We start from the raw sequence: 16,954 nt of genomic DNA, 5'->3' as shown, positions 1-16,954 counted from the left end.
GAAGGTGGTGACCGTCATCAGCGTCTCGCATGTCATACTGCCACTTAGTGTAGAACTTGAGGCTCTGAACCAGAAAAGACTCGGAACGTTCGTCTGAAAGCGACTTTACCAGACGTTCAAACAGCTCCACACAATACTGATTCCCATCCACGGAGAAGTGGCGCATGTAGCGCTTGAGGCTTGTCAAGACACTTGCAGAGAATGGAAGTTGCATCGATACATCACATTGATACACTTGCACTCGGTGTTAGTTTTAATTCTCAATCGTTTTCTTTGCTTGCAAGCTCTTCCGTGTAATCATCGCTCCCATTCATGATCACAATGCGAGAAAGCTCGGCTGTGAAGATGCAGTATGCTATCAGACGTCGATGTAACTGAAAGAAAACCTGATATGGCCTGGTGATCGCACTGGTTGTCGCTCGAGCCAATGTTGGTATTTGACAACAGAGACTACAAACAGTCCACCACGTCGTAATTTATCGAGACAAGCACGACTCGAAGAACAAAAGGTTCTTCAAAGTCATCAGAAAGGAACAAACATGAGTCAAGTCGGTGTCGTGGCTATACAATCGAGGAAGAACATGAGAGCAGGGTGTCCCCAGCACCGATGAGTTTTTGGAAAGAAAAAAATCCAACACCCTGAAAGGATCGAGCAACACGTTCTTGTTCATTATGATCTCTATAGTACAATGTATATACCCTCTAGCATTACGTTCCAGCAGCCTGGCGCATGAAGAAACTCTTTAGGAAGCCCATCTTGTCAACAGCATCCAAACCCAGACTTCTCGCCCAGACCACGGGGCCACTACCAGCACTATACAGCTTGTGCAGTTTGTCAACAGTGCCCAGCATGGCGTTATTCTTTGCCCATTGCTCAGAGTTGTATGCGTCTAGTGCCCAATTGCTGCCGATGTCCTTGCCCACGGCGAGTGAGAAGTTGATGTGCTTGGCTAACGATCTGGCATCACCGAGACCTTGGTTCAAACCTTGGCCGGCGAGAGGGTGAATGGTGTGAGCGGCATCGCCGAGGAGAGCGACGCGATGTCCGGTATAAGTGTCGGCGTGGCGCATACGCAGTGGGAAGGAAGCGACGCTGCCGTCCTGGACAGCGGAAATCTTCTGTGGGATGCGCTCAGAGTTGAATGCGGTACTGGCTTCGCGCCAGGCATATTCGTCAGCGTGGCCGGACTTCATGGTGTGCAAGTAGTCGAGGTCGACAGGCAGCAACCTGAAAGCAGCATTCACCATTGCGATGAAGTCAGTGCTGCTGAGCGACTTCAATAGAGCGGCCTTCTCCGGTGTTGTAGACCACACCAAGGTGGCTACGTTTCCAGGCAGAGGCAGCAGTGCGACAGGACCCGTAGGAAGGAAACGTTGGTATGCAGTTCTGGGACCATGAGCGCCCCAATTGGCACCCTCGACCTGCACGGTCGCTACGACGCCATGGCGGTTGTAGTCCCAGCCTCGTGAAGGGATCCCGGCGAATGTGCGTACGGGACTGTTGGCGCCATCGGCACCAATGAGGAGACGTGCAGCCAACTTACGAGAGTTGTTCAATGAAACGACGGGCCAGTTTGAGAGGTCCATCTTCTCTGTTTCCTTTCCAAGCTCAATTCCCTCAACTCTTGTCTTGGCCATGATATCAATCGGAGGCAACGTGCCCAGGCGAGCGAGGAGGGCAGAAGTCAGGTTGGTGTTTTCAGTCATTGTGGCGACCGTGTCGGGCACAGTTGAAGATGTGGTTGAAGGGTCGAAACTGATGCTGCTTCCGGAGACACCGTCCCATACTTGCATAGCTTGGTATGGCTGCACACGCGAGGTCGCAATGTGGTTCCATGCTCCAATTTCATTCAAGAATTTTACTGAGCCGGGAGTCAGGGAGCTGCATCTGTTGGAGAAAGTGGTCGATTCGGCCTGGATCTGAGGTTTGTTGAGATCTTGCCCTTCGACCAGGGCAATCTTGAGGTTCGCAGTCTTGGGAGAAGCACCTACACGTCTCAGCACTTCAATTCTATGCTATACATGCTGTGCATGTTCTTACGAAGGGCGCTGAGCAAGCTCAGTCCTGCTGGACCGCCACCAACGCACACGACATCATAGATTTCCGGTCCTGTTGGTACGGGCGCAGCTCTAGGCGCCGTACGCGACCAGAACGATCTCGAGGTTACAAAGATGTTCGAATATCTCGAGGATACCCGGGAGACTTCACATGGTGTTCGGGGGAGCCGCAGCGGCATGCCGGCAGATATTATGGCGAGGATGGAGGATGGAGTGATTGAGCCGAAGTCTGTTCTCCAGATCTTCGTGGTATCGGCACAAGAATCTCCGGTCGCTCGGGCTATTATCGAGCGAGTCTGGAATCTGTGCGTAACTTGTCGGTTGCTCCGAATGACTCTCCGTGGTCGCAGAAATATGCGTATAACCTCATGTTTTTGTTCTCCTGTCAATTCGTCAAGGCACGGGCACATGAAAGTGGTATGAGACCACTATCACGTGTTGAAGCATGAGGAAAGTCAGCAGTGAACTTTGATTCGCCAGAGAAAATGGTCATCCGAGCCCCGGAATCACATGTTAGGTTTGTTAGGTTTCCGCCGTTGCCGACCCCTCGTTTTACCCCATACTTGCACAGGACGTTCTTGCTGCATTTGACGGAGAACAAAGACCGGGAAGTGGAATCCTGCTGCGTTCAATCGCCGACGCCAAAGCTTTTGCCTGATATGGGACGGGCCAAAATTGCCCTTTTCGAGTTTCTGGGGGTGAGACAAGACCAGGAGGTCTCTCTAGATCTCCGGGTTCGGAGCGTAGGTAATGAAAGTAGGGTGGTTGGTTGAGCTGAGGGAAGGCACGAAGGTAACAAGACGAACCCTCGACGGTGCCTCGGCATCTGTTCTCCATACCTTCCCCCCCCACACGTGCAATTTAGCGCATGTGGTTCATCCATTAAACACCCTTAAGCCCTCGCCTTTTGCTCGTGCTCTCCATTTCTCCTCCTCCCTGTTTCTCTTGTTGTCTCTTTCCCGTTTGTGATACCCTTCTCTATTCATCATGCCTGCAAGAGTCATCGTCGTCGGTGCTGGTCGTAAGTCTCCTGACCGATCAACTGTTTCCTCCAAGGCGTAGGACTAACTCCGAGTAGTTTCTGGCCTGAGTGCTGCTCACACCATCTACCTCAATGGCGGAAATGTCGTCTTACTCGACAAGAACAGTATGAACCAGCGTCCCCTCGCTCACTACTCGTGTATCGCTGACATGTGATTCAAAGACTTCATGGGAGGAAACTCCACCAAGGCCACCTCAGGAATCAACGGTGCCCTTACCCGCACACAAACCGACCTCGGAATTCAGGACAGCGTAAAGCAATTCTACGAAGACACATTGAAGTCGGCCAGAGACAAGGCGCGACCAGATCTCATCAAGGTCTTGACATACAAGTCAGCTGGTGCCGTTGAGTGGCTACAAGATGTCTTCAACCTGGACCTGACCCTTGTTTCACGACTCGGGTGAGTACATACCGACGGTCGGAAGTGAATCCACCGACTAATCCAAAGGCAGAGGCCACTCATTCCCCCGTACTCACCGTGGTCACGATGCCAAGTTCCCTGGTATGGCTATCACCTACGCCCTGATGCAACGATTCGAAGAACTCGCCGAGACTGAGCCCGAGCGTGTTTCACTCATCAAGAAGGCCAAGGTCACCAAGATCAACAAGGAGGGAAACAATGTTACTGGTGTCACATACTCCTTCAACAACGAGGAAGTCACCGTAGATGGCCCTGTCATCCTCGCAACCGGAGGTTACGCTGCCGACTTCACAGACGACTCGCTCCTCAAGAAGTGGAGACCCGATACCTTTGGTCTGGCCACCACTAACGGTGCCCACGCCACTGGTGACGGTCACAAGATGCTCATGCAGATTGGTGCCAACGGTATCGATATGGACAAGGTTCAAGTTCACCCTACTGGCTTGGTCGACCCCAAGGACCCTGGTTCCAAGTGGAAATTCTTGGCTGCCGAAGGTATGTGTATGAGATCCCTTTGGCTACTGTACAGTACTAACAACTCCCAGCTCTTCGTGGTGAAGGTGGTCTCTTGCTCAACGGCAAGGGTCAGCGTTTCTCAGACGAACTCGGACACCGCGATTACGTCTCGGGTAAGATGTGGGAAGAGAAGGAGAAGGGAACATGGCCCATTCGTCTTGTTCTCAACTCAAAGGCTTCCAACGTTCTCGACTTCCACACTCGTCACTACTCAGGTCGTGGTCTGATGAAGAAGATGAGTGGCGAGGAGCTCATCAAAGAGATTGGCTGCTCGAGAAAGGATCTTGAGGAGACCTTCAGCAATTACAACGAGATTGCCGATGGCAAGCAGAAGGATCCCTACGGCAAGAAGTACTTCCACAACATGCCTTTCCAGGTCGACGATACTTTCCACGTCGCCGTCATGGAGCCTGTTCTCCACTTCACCATGGGTGGTATTGAGATCAACGACCAGGCACAATGCCTGAACTCCGATGGCAAGCCATTTGACGGTCTCTTCGTCTGTGGTGAGCTTGCTGGTGGTGTTCACGGCTCGAACCGCCTCGGTGGTTCATCCCTGCTTGGCTGTGTAGTCTACGGCCGTGTCGCTGGTGACTCTGCAAGCAAATACCTCTTCCAACAGGTCTTGAATGGCGGTGGCTCAGCAGCAGCTCAACGTCTTGGCCAGATCAGTCTGCACATCGATCCCAACCAGCCTGGCAAGATCTCCGTAGAATGGGCGAACGGTGTTGGTGCTTCGTCAGGCGCCGAAGAAGCCATCCAAAGACAGTCGCAACAATCCGCAGGTCCAGTCATGACATCAGGCAAGAACGCCGACTCTTCGGACCCTGCTAAGGTATCCAAGCCCAACGACATCAAGGAATTCAAAGTTCCCGAGAAGGAGTTCACTCTCGAGGAAGTAGCCAAGCACAACAAGAAGGAGGACCTTTGGATTGCAGTCAAGGGCGTCGTCATGGATGTGACCGACTGGGTGGAAGAGCACCCTGGTGGTCCCCAAGCTCTTTTCAGTCACATGGGCAGAGACGCAAGTGAGGAGTTTGAGATGCTGCATGACGACGAGGTCATCCCCAAGTACGCTGCTGGAATCGTGATCGGCCGAGTAAAGGGCCAGGAGGTCACCCTCGAGTATTGATGAATCTGTATAATGGAGCAACGACCAAAGGAAGGAGTTTTATAGGGGTTTCAAACCGAGACAGCATGGCAAATGGTCTCGTGTAGTATCGGATTGCCAATCAAAGACCTTTCATCTCACCTTCTGGTTGTATCTCCCAGTATGTGTAATGACCACTCGCGTTGCTTACTAGCCATCATGCTTGGGAAAGCTCAAGGTGTGGGAACGTACGGTGAAAGTTTTTCGCGTTTCATTATGGATGAAGTGTTTGAAAAGTGAATATAATTCATTGCTGATAGCATCTATCAGATCGGGGTATCATGGTATCGTAATGGTAGTACAAAGGACAAAACGAATAATCCGCTCTCTAGAGAGCCTTGTCCATGGTGCCCTTCTTGACGAAGTTGCCGGTTTGAAACTCCTGCTCACCACCACGAGCGACCTGCTCGTTCTTGGCCATGGAAGCACTGTCGCCGGTGAAGCCATCAATGGCGGAGTTGATGTTGCCACGAATGGACTCGCCAATGCCCTAGATTTTGTTAGAACGTTGATATCAAGAAAGGATTATTCACGCTGTGAACGTACATGGCCCTTGGCGAACATGCCCTTCAAGCCCTCACCAGCATTTGCGCCGTGAGTACCAGCAGTGGAGGTGGTAGAAGTGGTAGTGGTGTGAGTTGTTGTGGGATGGTTAGCGCCACTGGGGTTGGTGCCGGTGAAGTTGTTTGCGGACATGATGAGAATTGATGTGGTTGTAAGGTTTTTAGATAATAATTGACTTGGATGCAGGAGGAACTGTCACTTGGCGTAGTTCCATGCTTTATATATATTCCGATTCTGGCTTCTAGATTTCAAATTCCTGGAACAATGACACCGGTGATGAAAGGTCAATGGGCAATTTACTTTACTGTTATGACGTCAAAAGCATCACATGCGGTTCTTGATTTCGCATCGCTGACAACATATTCATCTGCGCAAGCCGATCACCACACAATGACGGATTATGAGACGCGAAGACTGGAAAACATCAAGCGCAACCAAGCCTTGATCAACGAGCTCGGAATCAACAAAGTGAAGCAAGAGACGTCGACGAAGCGACCACCACCAAAGAAACGCAAGCTCTCACCTTCAACATCACGGCCCACACGCGTCTCTGCGCGTATAGCTACGACAGAGCGTCCGATTTACAATGACGAGCCCTCGATCTCAAACAAAGCGTCTTCGCGATCCTCGAGGAAGAATGGCGCAAAGAAAGAGCAGAGTGTAGTTGCGGATGCCGTCGAGACAGAAGCGCAATCACCCCCAGCAGACCTTGAAGACATACGCAAAGGCTGGACCGCTTGGGAGTCAGTAGCACCTCCACCCACAAGGGACGAAGATGGCACCTTCCACTTCGACGAGCATCCCACCTTCCTACCAAATAAATCGCCAGCCGAGATGCTCGCTGAAGGTGCCTTCGGAGGTTCATACTACCGACCGCTATACTCAAAAAGCCTACGCACTACAGTAGAGGATGACTGGAAAGAACTGCCTGGAGAATGGTTGAAAGACCTGAACGTTGAAAGATACCTTACAAGCTCCTCCTACGATCCAGAGGTCAATAAATTCAAGGTCAGATGTGGACAGAGCATTGAAGAGTGGGAAGTCGCGGGCTGGATAGCGCATGCGTACGATGTACGCGGCTGGTTCCAATGGTATACACGATTCTGGCAAGGTCGTCGTTGCGATGATGACGATAGACAGATTGGAAGATGGGAGCGTTGTGTTGGCGAGAGAGGGCGCTGGCGTCGGATGCTCTTGAAGAAGTACCTGCAGGCTGGAGTCAAAACAGTCGCGGATGAGGGAGTCGACGAAGAAGAGGTGTCGCCAGTCATGCATCAGACCTGTCACCAATGGGCGTGGGAGGTCCGTCAACCTTCTTTGGATGAAGCATGGGCTGGTCAGTAATCCTTTTGTACATAGCTCCATCATGGCCGTGCTTGCCCTATCACGAAGATCACATCCAAGATCGATTCGTGGGGAGGCTTTTGAATCCGACAAGACATTCATCACAACACACCTCCAGCATTTAGCAGGTGATCAAGAAGACCAATCCAGGTGTTGAGAGATATGTGGGAGGTGTATTCTGTAATTTTATGTTTTCACAAAAAGTCGGGTTGCAAGAGCAGCTGTCACGTGGATGTGGCAGCGTGCGAAGCGAGGCCATCAACAACGCGCTTGGGTCGGATGGGAGTCTGCAAGACCAAGCACAGAATGCATCTCATTTCACATACTCAACTATCATCATGATCAAAGCATCGTGTGTCGCTTGTCCGCTGAGCTTACACCACAGTCGCCCGTGAAAGCAGACTGGCGCCTGATGCTGCCTCGCCCGACCGGCATTAGCAACAAGGCGTACCGGGCGCCATGGTGTTTGTCGGACTACCGCCCTAGCCGCATAGCTTTGTCAAAGAGCTCTAAGTCTTGTTTGCAAAGCTGACAGAGTTATATGTGTATCGTCGATGTCTGCAACTCTGCTTTCGCGCCCGGAAGCCCTGTCCTCGCGACCGGTCCGTCGACACGCCCGACATGAGATGCATATATACCGCCTGCCACCGACGAACGTGCTATTACCAAAGGCGTCGAGCCACCCTCCACTCGCACCCAATGCGACAACTAGAATGACAGAAGTCCACCCGGAGATGTCTACAAGCCCTGTCCAGGCTTCGCAGCTTGACCTGTGACCGACCTATAGTCGAACAAGACTTCCAAGAGCTGGGCTATCTATACAACGTCCGGCATGCCATCTCTGTATACGGTAGGTGCTTACACTTGGAAGCCTTCCAAACCATCATTCTCTACGCAAGCACAAACGCTCCGTTCTTGTTCAAAGTACACGTTATCTTATGATCTGAAAAAAGCCCTGGCATCTCTACACTTTCCTTATATCATTCTTTCCCACTCTACTGCTTTACCACGGAAGAATTTGTTACTCAGCTATCACTACCACCCCCTTTTCTGTTCTTAGAAAAAGCACGGCTGGAGGTGGGCGACTGTTGGGAGAAACACGATGTGTTCTTGACAGATCGGCCACCAAGATCCTGATCAGCTATCCTGTCGGTGGTCCTTTGGAAGAACAAGCAGCTACGTATATTTACAACTTGGCGTCTAGACGGCTCGTACGATTACAGCCAGTTGATTCAACGGAAGTTGTACAGTACAACAAGCCGCGCATGGTTCCGTCATGATTGTCGAAGGTCGGGAATGTCAAGTCGACAAACTTGCCCGGATTTGTTCAGGCTTCGGGACCTCGCAACGTAAACTGGCTTGGATATCGCTCTTGCTTCCCAGAATGACAGGAAGTGAGAAAAATATGATTCCAACGTTGGCTGGCCAGCGCGAAGCACGGATCCTTGACGTGTCGCGCGACTCGCGGCTTCCCGATAATTGGCGTTGGCTGCGCTGATGGGAGTACACAGTCGCTCACAATTTCTCAACGAAGGCATCTAGTCACGGGATAATTCGACGGGGAAGCTAAGGAAACACTCATCGTCTTCAGCGTAAGCATTCACTGGTCTCAAGTGGTTATTGTTGGTGAAAAACCATTGCAGTCACGTGGAGAGACGAAGGGCTTTGAGCCGAAGTTCTGAAAGCTCGAGCTTCGCGTCCATCTTTCTCCTCAACACAACTCTTACACAACAACTATTCCATCAATCTTTGCGCACGATATCGACACCTACATAGTCGACATCATCTCCCACCTGTCAGCTCCCATCGCGTCACTCAGCACTCCTCTGCGCATTCGTCGCGCCATCAACGCGTCCATCTACTACGTCACTATATCGTCGCCGTACATCCCTCAACATCACAATGGCCGAGGAAGAGCCTAAGAACGCGCCTGTCGAGGCACAGAACGTAAGGTCATCACATCGGACGCGTCGCGGCATCAGTCACTGACTGTCTACAGACCACCATGACCGAGGCTGCAACTGAGGCACCATCGGCCCCTACTGAGAGCACTGAAGGTAGACAGAATCAGACACTCTCATCTTCTTTACGATTAAAATCTGACATCTTGCTAGCACCCGCCACCACCGAGGCAATGGACACATCAGCTGATAACGCCGGTGCCAAGGAGAGCGACGTAGCAGCTGCTGGTCCACAAGCAACCACCGAGGTCAACGCACCGGACGGCGAAGGAAAGACAGAAGCTGCAGTGCTTCCATCAGAGGCTGCCGATGTCGCTACACCCTCGACCAGCAAGAACGGAAAGAGAAAGTCAACCTCGGGTGTGCCGGAGCACAAGGCCAAGAAGCTGAACAAGAAGAAGTCACAAGTCCAACTGAACCTTGGTATCAAGGCCGGTGACTATTACTGGGCTAGGCTCAAGGGCTATCCACCATGGCCCTCGATTGTCTGCGACGAGGACATGCTCCCCGAGATTCTTCTGGGCACCAGACCTGTCAGCGCCCAGCGCGCCGATGGCTCCTACCGCGAAGACTACGCAGACGACGGCAAGAACGCTCGCGACAGAACCTACCCCGTTATGTTCTTGGGAACCAACGAGTTGTAAGTATCTTCTCACAACCAAAGCCACGTATCAGTATCTAACTGATTTTCTAGCTCATGGATGGTCAACACCTCTCTCACCAAGCTTGAGCCTGGTGAGTGCTCCCTCGACAAGCAGACCGGCAAGATGTCCAAGGCTCTGAAGGAGGCTTATGATATCGCCGAGGAACAGCACGACCTCGACTACTTCAAGAACATGCTCGAGGAGTTTATGCAACAACAGAAGCAGGCTCAGGAGGAAGAAGCTGCAAAGCAAGCTGAGAAGGAGGCCAAGGCCGCAAAGAAAGCTGAGAAGGCCGAGAAAGCTGCCACAGACAAGACCACAAAGGAGAAGAAGGACCGTAGAAAGAGCAAGAGCAAGGAGACTGTCTCCGATGCAGATGACATGGATCTCGATATTCCCGACGACGCCGAGGCCAAGCCCAGCAAGAAGAGAAAGAAGGACGCCGATAGCGAAGGCGAGGGCCCCAAGGTAAAAGGAATGATTCAGATCGTTTGCAATCAAAGCTAACAATGAGACAGCCCAAGAAGACACCCAAGGCAACAAAGGTCGCAGCTACCAAGACTAACGGCGAATCGGCTAAGAAGCCGGCCAAGCCGAGGAAGGTCGTTCAAAAGCCCGCAGAGGAGGAGCCTGTCAACGAGGCTGAAAAGGCCGAGAGACGCGAGAAGGCCGTTCTTTACCTTCGCCACAGACTGCAAAAGGGATTCTTGATGCGCGACCAGACACCCAAGGAAGAAGAGATGTCCACTATGCACGATTTCTTCAACCAACTCGAGGGCTATCAGAACCTCGAGCCTGCCATCATTCGCGGCACCAAGATCTACAAGGTGCTTCGCGGTATCCTCAAGCTCTCGTCCATTCCCAAGGAAGAGGAGTATCAGTTCAAGAAGAGATCGAATGACCTTCTTGCTTCGTGGCACGAGGCTCTTGGCTCCAAGGGCGACGAGAAGGACGACGACAAGGCTGAAGACAAGGAGAGCAGCGAAAAGGCAGAGAAGGCCGAGGAAACAGTCGAGAAGGCAGACGTCAAGGAGCCTACTGAGACTGCTTCAAAGGAAGAAGCCACTGAGGACAAGGACGTGGCCATGACTGACGCAAAGGACGAGAAGGCAGAGGCTGCACCCGCTGCAGACGGCGAGACTGCAACCGCCGCATAAGCGTCGACCTCTGATGTCAGCCCAAAACATTTGCTACACAGATTCAAATAGCTGTGACTTAGCAGCCGCGGAAAATCGGCTCACATTGCTTGTATCGTTTTTTGCTCAGTAGGGAGGAGACTTTGTCACCCAAGCGATGCCGTTCATTGCTTAAAGGCACAGATAGCGAAAAATGCTATCATACTCAACTTTCAAGAACACGCAATGTGAAGTCGTAGATTGGACCATCGAATCGTGAATGTTCACCATTCGCTGCCCATATTGGACTGCCCATATTCCACCTTCGTGAATTGTGACGCGATCCACCCCGCGATCCCCGCAATCATCAACAAAAAATGTTGGCTGTGATCGTCCGTGTTGACAGCTCCTTCGAAGACAAGACACAGACAAAATGGCGACTACACACGAGGCAGAGGCCTTGATCACCTCTCACGATCCCCACCACCCCGCAAACCTCATTTGCGAGCTCTGCAAGAAGTTCTACACTCTTGGATGGGTATACCGACCCTGTGCCCATCAGTGACTGCTTCTACTGGACAAAGTACTTACACGTCTCTGCTCAGGTCACTGGAACTGGCGGCGGCACCTCGATTCGTGATGGCGAACGTATCTATATTGCGCCCTCCGGCGTTCAGAAAGAGCTCATGAAGCCGCAAGATTTGTTTGTCATGGACTATGCGACTCGGGAATACTTGCGCAGACCGCCGGTAGGAAATCCTCGAGGGTCGAAGCATCGATGAATACAAGAGCTGAGATTTATGTGAAACCCACAGGTGCTGAAGCCCTCGGCATGCACACCCCTCTTCATGGCTGCCTTTACGCTGCGCGGAGCGGATTGCTGCATTCACACCCACAGCAAGGACGCCGTCCTTGTAACTCTGCTTTGCGAAGCTGCCGGTACCGACGTCTTTGAAATTCAGAAACTCGAGCAGATCAAGGGTATTCCCAAGGGTTATGGTGAGGAGAAGAAGGGAAACCTTGGATACCACGATCGTCTTCGCATCCCTATCATCGACAACACTGCACACGAGGAGGACTTGAAGGACACACTCGAGGGTGCCATCAAGCAGTGGCCTGATACCCACGCCGTCCTCGTCAAGAGACACGGAATGTATGTTACTCAACATGGGAGAACAGGAGAGAGCGATGGAAATGCTGACGATTTACTAGCTACGTTTGGGGCAAGGATGTTGCTCAGGCAAAGACTCAGTGCGAGAGGTAGGTCTTCTCGAATCCATGAAGCCAACACAGGAGAAGCTAATGTCGTATACAGTCTGGACTACATCTTCCAGCTTGCAGTTGAGATGCACAAGCTCGGCTTGCCCTGGATCCCCAAATGATTGATCGAAATGTTGGACTAGGTGTGATCTTGTCACCGCACACCACAAGAAGGATGGGTACATTCCACATGTCGCTATGTATAGACGTATAATATTGGGAGCTGGCATCTCGAAAGTGCCCTTCAGCTCCATCCTGGCGAGCAATCCTCCATCGACCTTGATCTGTTTTTGGTAAAAGCTCACAAATCGCCCTATGTAGGGCACGCTCGTACAATATATTGCAGTAGTATTAACACTAGCATGTAAGGGCCACAACAGCGCATCTGCCTTGAAAGCACTCTGCGCGACTGCAAAATCATAGGTCATGCATTGAAATTGCGCTGACCCAGGATCTGACATGAGACTTGATATAAAATGCTTGACTGTGAAAGACATTGGAAATGAAGGCGGAACATTTGCGGACAGGGTCTTGAGATTACTGAAAATCTGACAATGCCTGAATTGAACGGTCGCCTGAAGAGTGACGGCAATCGCGAAGTTTTTGTGTCGGTGCATCCGAGGAACACAAAGCTACTTGCCTGACATGTCTGCATGACTTGTTTGGTTGATAGCCAAGCACAAGAGCGAGGAGGAACGAAGGCCACGAGAGAGTCGGGGTTGCCCGATCTGCTCAAGCCTTGACAACCATGCAGGCCATGCTTTTGCATGCAAAGCAGATCTCACTCGCTCTGCTGTCTATTTTTAACCACTTCTTAACAACCTTTCCTATTTCCCCCAAGGTTCGAGGAGAAACCCAAGGTGCTTGGCTCTCGAAAAGTCCTCATGGTTCAAATTAAGCAAATTTAGGCTTCACGAACACGAAAAGCGAACGGTCCGCCCAACGGGCCTTGACATCATCAGCGCCCCCGACGCAGTTGCAAAGACTAGCATTTGCTCGCGATGGGCAGCGTTACATGCGGTCAGAGGCACTCTGGGCCAAGAACAGGCTCCATATGTACAAGAATAGCAAAGGTAGGTTGAAGTTACGAGACAAGGCCTGACGATATAAGTACTCGGGGAGAAGCACTCCAATTCTTCTTGACCACTCTTGTCTATACCAACATTTCTTGTTTCTACTTCTTATCTCATAATCTTTACGAAGATGTTCAGACAACTATCGATAGCCGCTGTGGCATTGTCACTAGGTACGTTGAGCACCGATACAACTCCCATGCAAGAGCGTTCCTTTTTAACATCTGTACAGCATCCTCTCAAGTATCAGCCAAGCCCATTCAGCGTAGGGCAGCTGGCGATTCGTCCTTCGACTACATCGTTGTTGGATCAGGACCTGGCGGTGTCACAGTCGCCGACAAGCTTTCCGAAAGTGGTGCATCAGTACTCTTGGTCGAGCGTGGTCAGGCAACCACTGGCCAATGGGGTGGCAACAACAAGCCACAATGGCTGGACAACTCCGGAATGACCGTCTATGATGTTCCTGCTCTCGACGACCAGATCTGGACCAAGGGTGGTGACTTCACAAATGATATTTTCTGCGACGACATTGTTGGCGGTATCTCTGGTTGTGTGCTCGGTGGCAGTGGCGCTATCAACTCTGGACTCTGGTGGAAGCCTACGTCCTGGGACTGGGACACTATGTTCCCTGAGAAGTGGAACAGCACCAACATGGCAAATGTGACCGACCGTGTCTTCTCGCGTCTGCCCGGCACTGAAGTCCCTTCTCAGGATGGACAGCTCTACTATCAGCAGGGTGCTGATATGCTTGAGGGCGCTCTGGATGCTGCCAACTGGACACTGGTCAGTGCCAACGAAGTCCCTAATCAGAAGGACAGAGTCTACTCCAACACCACGTACATGTTCCAGAACGGCGAACGCAGCGGACCCATGTCTGTATACCTTGGATCTGCATACTCCCGCCCCAACTTCTCGCTTTACACCAACGCCATTGTCGAGAGAGTCATCAGAGAGGGATCCAAGATCACTGGAGTTGAGATTTCGAACACTGCCGACGATGGCTTCAGAGGAACCGTCAAGGCCAACAAGGCTGTCGTCCTCGCTGCCGGTGCATTCGGTACCCCCAAGGTCCTTTTCAGAAGTGGAATCGGCCCAAGAGACCAGCTCGAAACTGTCCGCAACACTGAGGGCTCCAAGATGATCGGAGAGGATCAATGGATTGATCTGCCTGTTGGCCACAATCTTATGGACAACATCAACGTAAGTACACTTACAAGATCGCAACATAGCATAAGCTGACTTTTGACTCATAGACTGATATCGTCATCTCCCACCCTGATGTCGTTTACTACGACTTCGCTGGTCTCTGGGACCACCCCAACCAAGGCGACGTCGACTCTTACCTCAATGGACGTACCGGCATGCTTGCTCAGTCCGCTTCCAACCTGAACCCCATGATCTGGGAGATGTTGAACGGCACCGACGGTCTCCAAGGTCTGCAGTGGACTGCTCGTGTTGATACTTCCCTCGACATCAACAACGATGCTAAGCACAACATGGTTCTTGCTCAGTACATCACCATCGGTCAGGCCGCTCGTGGCAGAACCACCATTACCCCCGACTTGAAGATGAACGTCTCCACCGGCGTTGACGTTATGCAACACGAGTCCGACCAGGTCGCCATCGCCCAGGGTCTCGACGACATGAGAAACATCCTCAAGAACGTCCCTGGCCTTGAGATTCTCTCTCCTGCTGCTGACGTTTCTTCTCTGAACTACGTCAAGTCGACCACCCACCTTTACGTCAACCACTGGTTGGGCAGCTGCAAGATGGGCAACGATGATGGTCGTGACAACGGTACTTCGGTTGTCGACGCCGACTCCAAGGTCTACGGTACCGACAATTTGTTCATTGCCGATGGCTCCATCTTCCCTGGCCAGACCACTTCCAACCCTCAGGCCGCCATCACCATTGTCGGCGAGCGTGTTGCCGAGCTTATTCTCGCACTCAACCAATAGATAATTTGAGCGCAAGCTACCATGGCAATTCCACAAAGCCACATAATATGTACATAGACACGAATTATGAAACCAAAAAGTACTTCTTCAAAAAATCCATGACATGAGAATTGTGTGTTTTTGACATTTTGCTGTAATGCTGGAACTGGAAACGTGTGCATCTCAGTTTGTATAGACGTTATTAATTATGCTTTCAGGGCGAGTCTATCGGCCCATGCTGCTGATCATTTCACGTTGGGCTGCTCTGTCGCGGTTGGCCTCGGAGAGCGGCGGTATGCTTCTTAGATCGCCGACCACGTCCTTTGCCTTGCCAAAGTAAACCTCCTCTGTAGAAGACATGTTAGCATTCTGTTGAGGTACAAGTGTGAGTGACGACTTACGCAGCAGATTGCGCATCTTGAGTTCCATATCCTCGACCAACTTGCCGATGTTGGCGACATGAGTCTCGTCAGCATCGACGGGCATGTCAGCCTCCACTTGTCTAGTCATGTTGCCAGCGAGATCGAGGCTGCCTAGAGCATCGCCCTTTGTGCCGAGGTTCAAGATGACGGTAGATGTGAGCTTGTATTTGGCAGTGCGACCGCGCTCGGCCACTTCGAGGACATGGATACTGTCCCAAGCGCCCGAAGCAGCGGTCTGAGAAGATGACTTCTTGAGCAACACAACACCTGCAAAGCCATCGTCCAAGTTCCAGAGGTAGACGGATGAAGTACCGCCTTCGTAGTATCTGTATTTCCCCTTCAGTCTCAGTGTTCTTGTTCCCATTGTGTCTTTTTCTTTTTCTGGATTCGAAGGCACTCACAGCTCGCGGTAGACGTCAAAGGCTTCGTTTGCGCGGACTTCCAGGCGACGGACGCGCTCGGAGCTCATCTCTGCGTCTTCGACGGGAGGGTCGAACTCGTTGCTCCAGGGGCTGCGGTAGCTGTCGCCATCGCGGTTGTAGTCGCAGAGGAGGTAGTCACGACCGGTCTTCTTGCAGCGACGGACTTCGAGAGGTTGGTCTACCGAGGCGAGCAATTCCTCTTCATGTTCAGGGACCAGACTGCAGATGGCCGAGAGGTTGGTCGCCGTGTTCTTTGGGTTTAGGCGTCGAAGAAGATCGCTGATGTATTTGTGATTAGGAATTGGTTTTGACAGCATGAGAGAGGTCTGGGCCTTACAGCGCACTGTCGAATTGGTCTGCCATGATTGCGTATGTGTGTGTATATAGCTAGGGAAGTAATGCTGTTGTTGCTTTGATGGGCATCGAGACGGGGTCCAAGCACCCCCACGTCAGCGACTTCCGTCTCAAGAGCTTCGCCGCAGCCTCCTCCGCGCATGCGTCCTCTTCCATCACATTCAATATCAATTGTTCGTCGCCATCGCGCGGCAAGAGCACAATGATGGTTCAGGAACATAGAGAGGAGGGGAATAGTGTCAGTTCGAAACGTGTTCACAGACATCTATTCCTCGACCGCCGCAATCAGCGGCAGTTGAGCGTTTCGTGGTGGGATCAATGCGGTTTGTGCAACTATCCCATCCACGCTTACCTTGGTAACACGTCGTGGCGCTCCCCGTCCAGATGTACCAAGTATCAACACAGCTCTATCCGAGTAGTTTATAATGACAATTATATGTTCGCATAGAATGAATGAACCATCCCCATATCGGAGCACGCCGTAGACCGGGGTGAGCCAACACAGCCCGCCAATCAGCACCTGCCGTCCAAGACTCCTCGCTTCAACTCCCTGAGAGTTTGGAGATAAGTCGTTAAAATGGTCAACCTTAGTTGTTGTCTTTGAACTCTTCCACGTTGCCAGTCTTTGTCTTCCTCCTGTCTCATTATATATACCTGGATCCCTGGACGGT

The 16,954-nt window shown here is 51.7% G+C and overlaps 8 protein-coding genes across 8 annotated transcripts; 5 read left to right on the top strand and 3 right to left on the bottom strand.

Annotated features, from left to right (window-relative positions):
* Nucleotides 1-649: 649 nt before the first annotated feature.
* M438DRAFT_304896 (ubiquinone biosynthesis hydrox) lies at nucleotides 650-2,417 on the bottom strand. The gene is made up of 2 exons (XM_029902203.1): nucleotides 2,042-2,417; nucleotides 650-1,988 (listed from the first exon to the last, which is right to left on the bottom strand). Exons 1-2 carry the CDS (start codon nucleotides 2,235-2,237, stop codon nucleotides 709-711), a joined length of 1,476 nt encoding a protein of 491 aa, XP_029756274.1. The 5' UTR covers nucleotides 2,238-2,417; the 3' UTR covers nucleotides 650-708.
* A 628-nt stretch (nucleotides 2,418-3,045) lies between these two features.
* M438DRAFT_282310 (Flavocytochrome c) lies at nucleotides 3,046-5,169 on the top strand (the record flags this gene model as incomplete). The annotated part of the gene is made up of 5 exons (XM_029901296.1): nucleotides 3,046-3,079; nucleotides 3,137-3,205; nucleotides 3,263-3,500; nucleotides 3,553-4,016; nucleotides 4,067-5,169. 5 exons carry the CDS (start codon nucleotides 3,046-3,048, stop codon nucleotides 5,167-5,169), a joined length of 1,908 nt encoding a protein of 635 aa, XP_029756273.1.
* A 241-nt stretch (nucleotides 5,170-5,410) lies between these two features.
* M438DRAFT_349109 (uncharacterized protein) lies at nucleotides 5,411-6,156 on the bottom strand. Its single transcript, XM_029906313.1, has 2 exons — nucleotides 5,734-6,156; nucleotides 5,411-5,677 (listed from the first exon to the last, which is right to left on the bottom strand). The coding sequence occupies exons 1-2, from the start codon at nucleotides 5,881-5,883 to the stop codon at nucleotides 5,516-5,518; spliced, it is 312 nt and encodes a 103-aa protein (XP_029756272.1). The 5' UTR covers nucleotides 5,884-6,156; the 3' UTR covers nucleotides 5,411-5,515.
* Nucleotides 6,047-7,366, top strand: M438DRAFT_349108 (uncharacterized protein). The gene has a single exon (XM_029906312.1). The coding sequence runs from the start codon at nucleotides 6,142-6,144 to the stop codon at nucleotides 7,093-7,095; it is 954 nt and encodes a 317-aa protein (XP_029756271.1). The 5' UTR covers nucleotides 6,047-6,141; the 3' UTR covers nucleotides 7,096-7,366.
* Nucleotides 7,367-9,131: 1,765 nt separating this feature from the next.
* M438DRAFT_349107 (uncharacterized protein) lies at nucleotides 9,132-10,963 on the top strand. Its single transcript, XM_029906311.1, has 4 exons — nucleotides 9,132-9,152; nucleotides 9,210-9,696; nucleotides 9,751-10,168; nucleotides 10,219-10,963. Exons 2-4 carry the CDS (start codon nucleotides 9,230-9,232, stop codon nucleotides 10,855-10,857), a joined length of 1,524 nt encoding a protein of 507 aa, XP_029756270.1. The 5' UTR covers nucleotides 9,132-9,152; nucleotides 9,210-9,229; the 3' UTR covers nucleotides 10,858-10,963.
* A 14-nt stretch (nucleotides 10,964-10,977) lies between these two features.
* On the top strand, nucleotides 10,978-12,461 carry M438DRAFT_408943 (Methylthioribulose-1-phosphate dehydratase). Its single transcript, XM_029909989.1, has 5 exons — nucleotides 10,978-11,353; nucleotides 11,421-11,564; nucleotides 11,631-11,968; nucleotides 12,028-12,075; nucleotides 12,131-12,461. Exons 1-5 carry the CDS (start codon nucleotides 11,249-11,251, stop codon nucleotides 12,195-12,197), a joined length of 702 nt encoding a protein of 233 aa, XP_029756269.1. The 5' UTR covers nucleotides 10,978-11,248; the 3' UTR covers nucleotides 12,198-12,461.
* Nucleotides 12,462-13,093: 632 nt separating this feature from the next.
* M438DRAFT_408942 (cellobiose dehydrogenase) lies at nucleotides 13,094-15,180 on the top strand. Its single transcript, XM_029909988.1, has 3 exons — nucleotides 13,094-13,321; nucleotides 13,381-14,348; nucleotides 14,402-15,180. Exons 1-3 carry the CDS (start codon nucleotides 13,279-13,281, stop codon nucleotides 15,104-15,106), a joined length of 1,716 nt encoding a protein of 571 aa, XP_029756268.1. The 5' UTR covers nucleotides 13,094-13,278; the 3' UTR covers nucleotides 15,107-15,180.
* Nucleotides 15,181-15,225: 45 nt separating this feature from the next.
* Nucleotides 15,226-16,616, bottom strand: M438DRAFT_368871 (F-actin capping protein). Its single transcript, XM_029908072.1, has 4 exons — nucleotides 16,267-16,616; nucleotides 15,909-16,208; nucleotides 15,487-15,833; nucleotides 15,226-15,432 (listed from the first exon to the last, which is right to left on the bottom strand). The coding sequence occupies exons 1-4, from the start codon at nucleotides 16,290-16,292 to the stop codon at nucleotides 15,311-15,313; spliced, it is 795 nt and encodes a 264-aa protein (XP_029756267.1). The 5' UTR covers nucleotides 16,293-16,616; the 3' UTR covers nucleotides 15,226-15,310.
* Nucleotides 16,617-16,954: the final 338 nt, after the last annotated feature.

This window comes from Aureobasidium pullulans (genome assembly GCF_000721785.1).
Source record: "Aureobasidium pullulans EXF-150 unplaced genomic scaffold scaffold_27, whole genome shotgun sequence".
Classification (NCBI taxonomy): domain Eukaryota; kingdom Fungi; phylum Ascomycota; class Dothideomycetes; order Dothideales; family Saccotheciaceae; genus Aureobasidium; species Aureobasidium pullulans.
This window is presented reverse-complemented; position numbering and strand designations above follow the sequence as displayed.

Coding starts and splice junctions, on each gene's coding strand:
- M438DRAFT_304896 (XM_029902203.1), bottom strand. CDS start 2,237: ATGCCGCTGCGGCTCCCCCGAACACCATGTGAAGTCTCCCGGGTATCC. Junction 1,989..2,041: donor GAGCTTGCTCAGCGCCCTTC/GTAAGAACATGC, acceptor TGAGACGTGTAG/GTGCTTCTCCCAAGACTGCG.
- M438DRAFT_408943 (XM_029909989.1), top strand. CDS start 11,249: ATGGCGACTACACACGAGGCAGAGGCCTTGATCACCTCTCACGATCCC. Junction 11,354..11,420: donor AGTTCTACACTCTTGGATGG/GTATACCGACCC, acceptor GTCTCTGCTCAG/GTCACTGGAACTGGCGGCGG. Junction 11,969..12,027: donor CTCGTCAAGAGACACGGAAT/GTATGTTACTCA, acceptor ACGATTTACTAG/CTACGTTTGGGGCAAGGATG.
- M438DRAFT_349107 (XM_029906311.1), top strand. CDS start 9,230: ATGGACACATCAGCTGATAACGCCGGTGCCAAGGAGAGCGACGTAGCA. Junction 9,697..9,750: donor TTCTTGGGAACCAACGAGTT/GTAAGTATCTTC, acceptor CTGATTTTCTAG/CTCATGGATGGTCAACACCT. Junction 10,169..10,218: donor GCGAAGGCGAGGGCCCCAAG/GTAAAAGGAATG, acceptor ACAATGAGACAG/CCCAAGAAGACACCCAAGGC.
- M438DRAFT_408942 (XM_029909988.1), top strand. CDS start 13,279: ATGTTCAGACAACTATCGATAGCCGCTGTGGCATTGTCACTAG. Junction 13,322..13,380: donor CGCTGTGGCATTGTCACTAG/GTACGTTGAGCA, acceptor ACATCTGTACAG/CATCCTCTCAAGTATCAGCC. Junction 14,349..14,401: donor ATCTTATGGACAACATCAAC/GTAAGTACACTT, acceptor TTTGACTCATAG/ACTGATATCGTCATCTCCCA.
- M438DRAFT_349108 (XM_029906312.1), top strand. CDS start 6,142: ATGACGGATTATGAGACGCGAAGACTGGAAAACATCAAGCGCAACCAA.
- M438DRAFT_368871 (XM_029908072.1), bottom strand. CDS start 16,292: ATGGCAGACCAATTCGACAGTGCGCT. Junction 15,834..15,908: donor TTTGACGTCTACCGCGAGCT/GTGAGTGCCTTC, acceptor GGGGAAATACAG/ATACTACGAAGGCGGTACTT. Junction 15,433..15,486: donor CAAGATGCGCAATCTGCTGC/GTAAGTCGTCAC, acceptor TGTCTTCTACAG/AGGAGGTTTACTTTGGCAAG.
- M438DRAFT_349109 (XM_029906313.1), bottom strand. CDS start 5,883: ATGTCCGCAAACAACTTCACCGGCACCAACCCCAGTGGCGCTAACCAT. Junction 5,678..5,733: donor GCATGTTCGCCAAGGGCCAT/GTACGTTCACAG, acceptor AACAAAATCTAG/GGCATTGGCGAGTCCATTCG.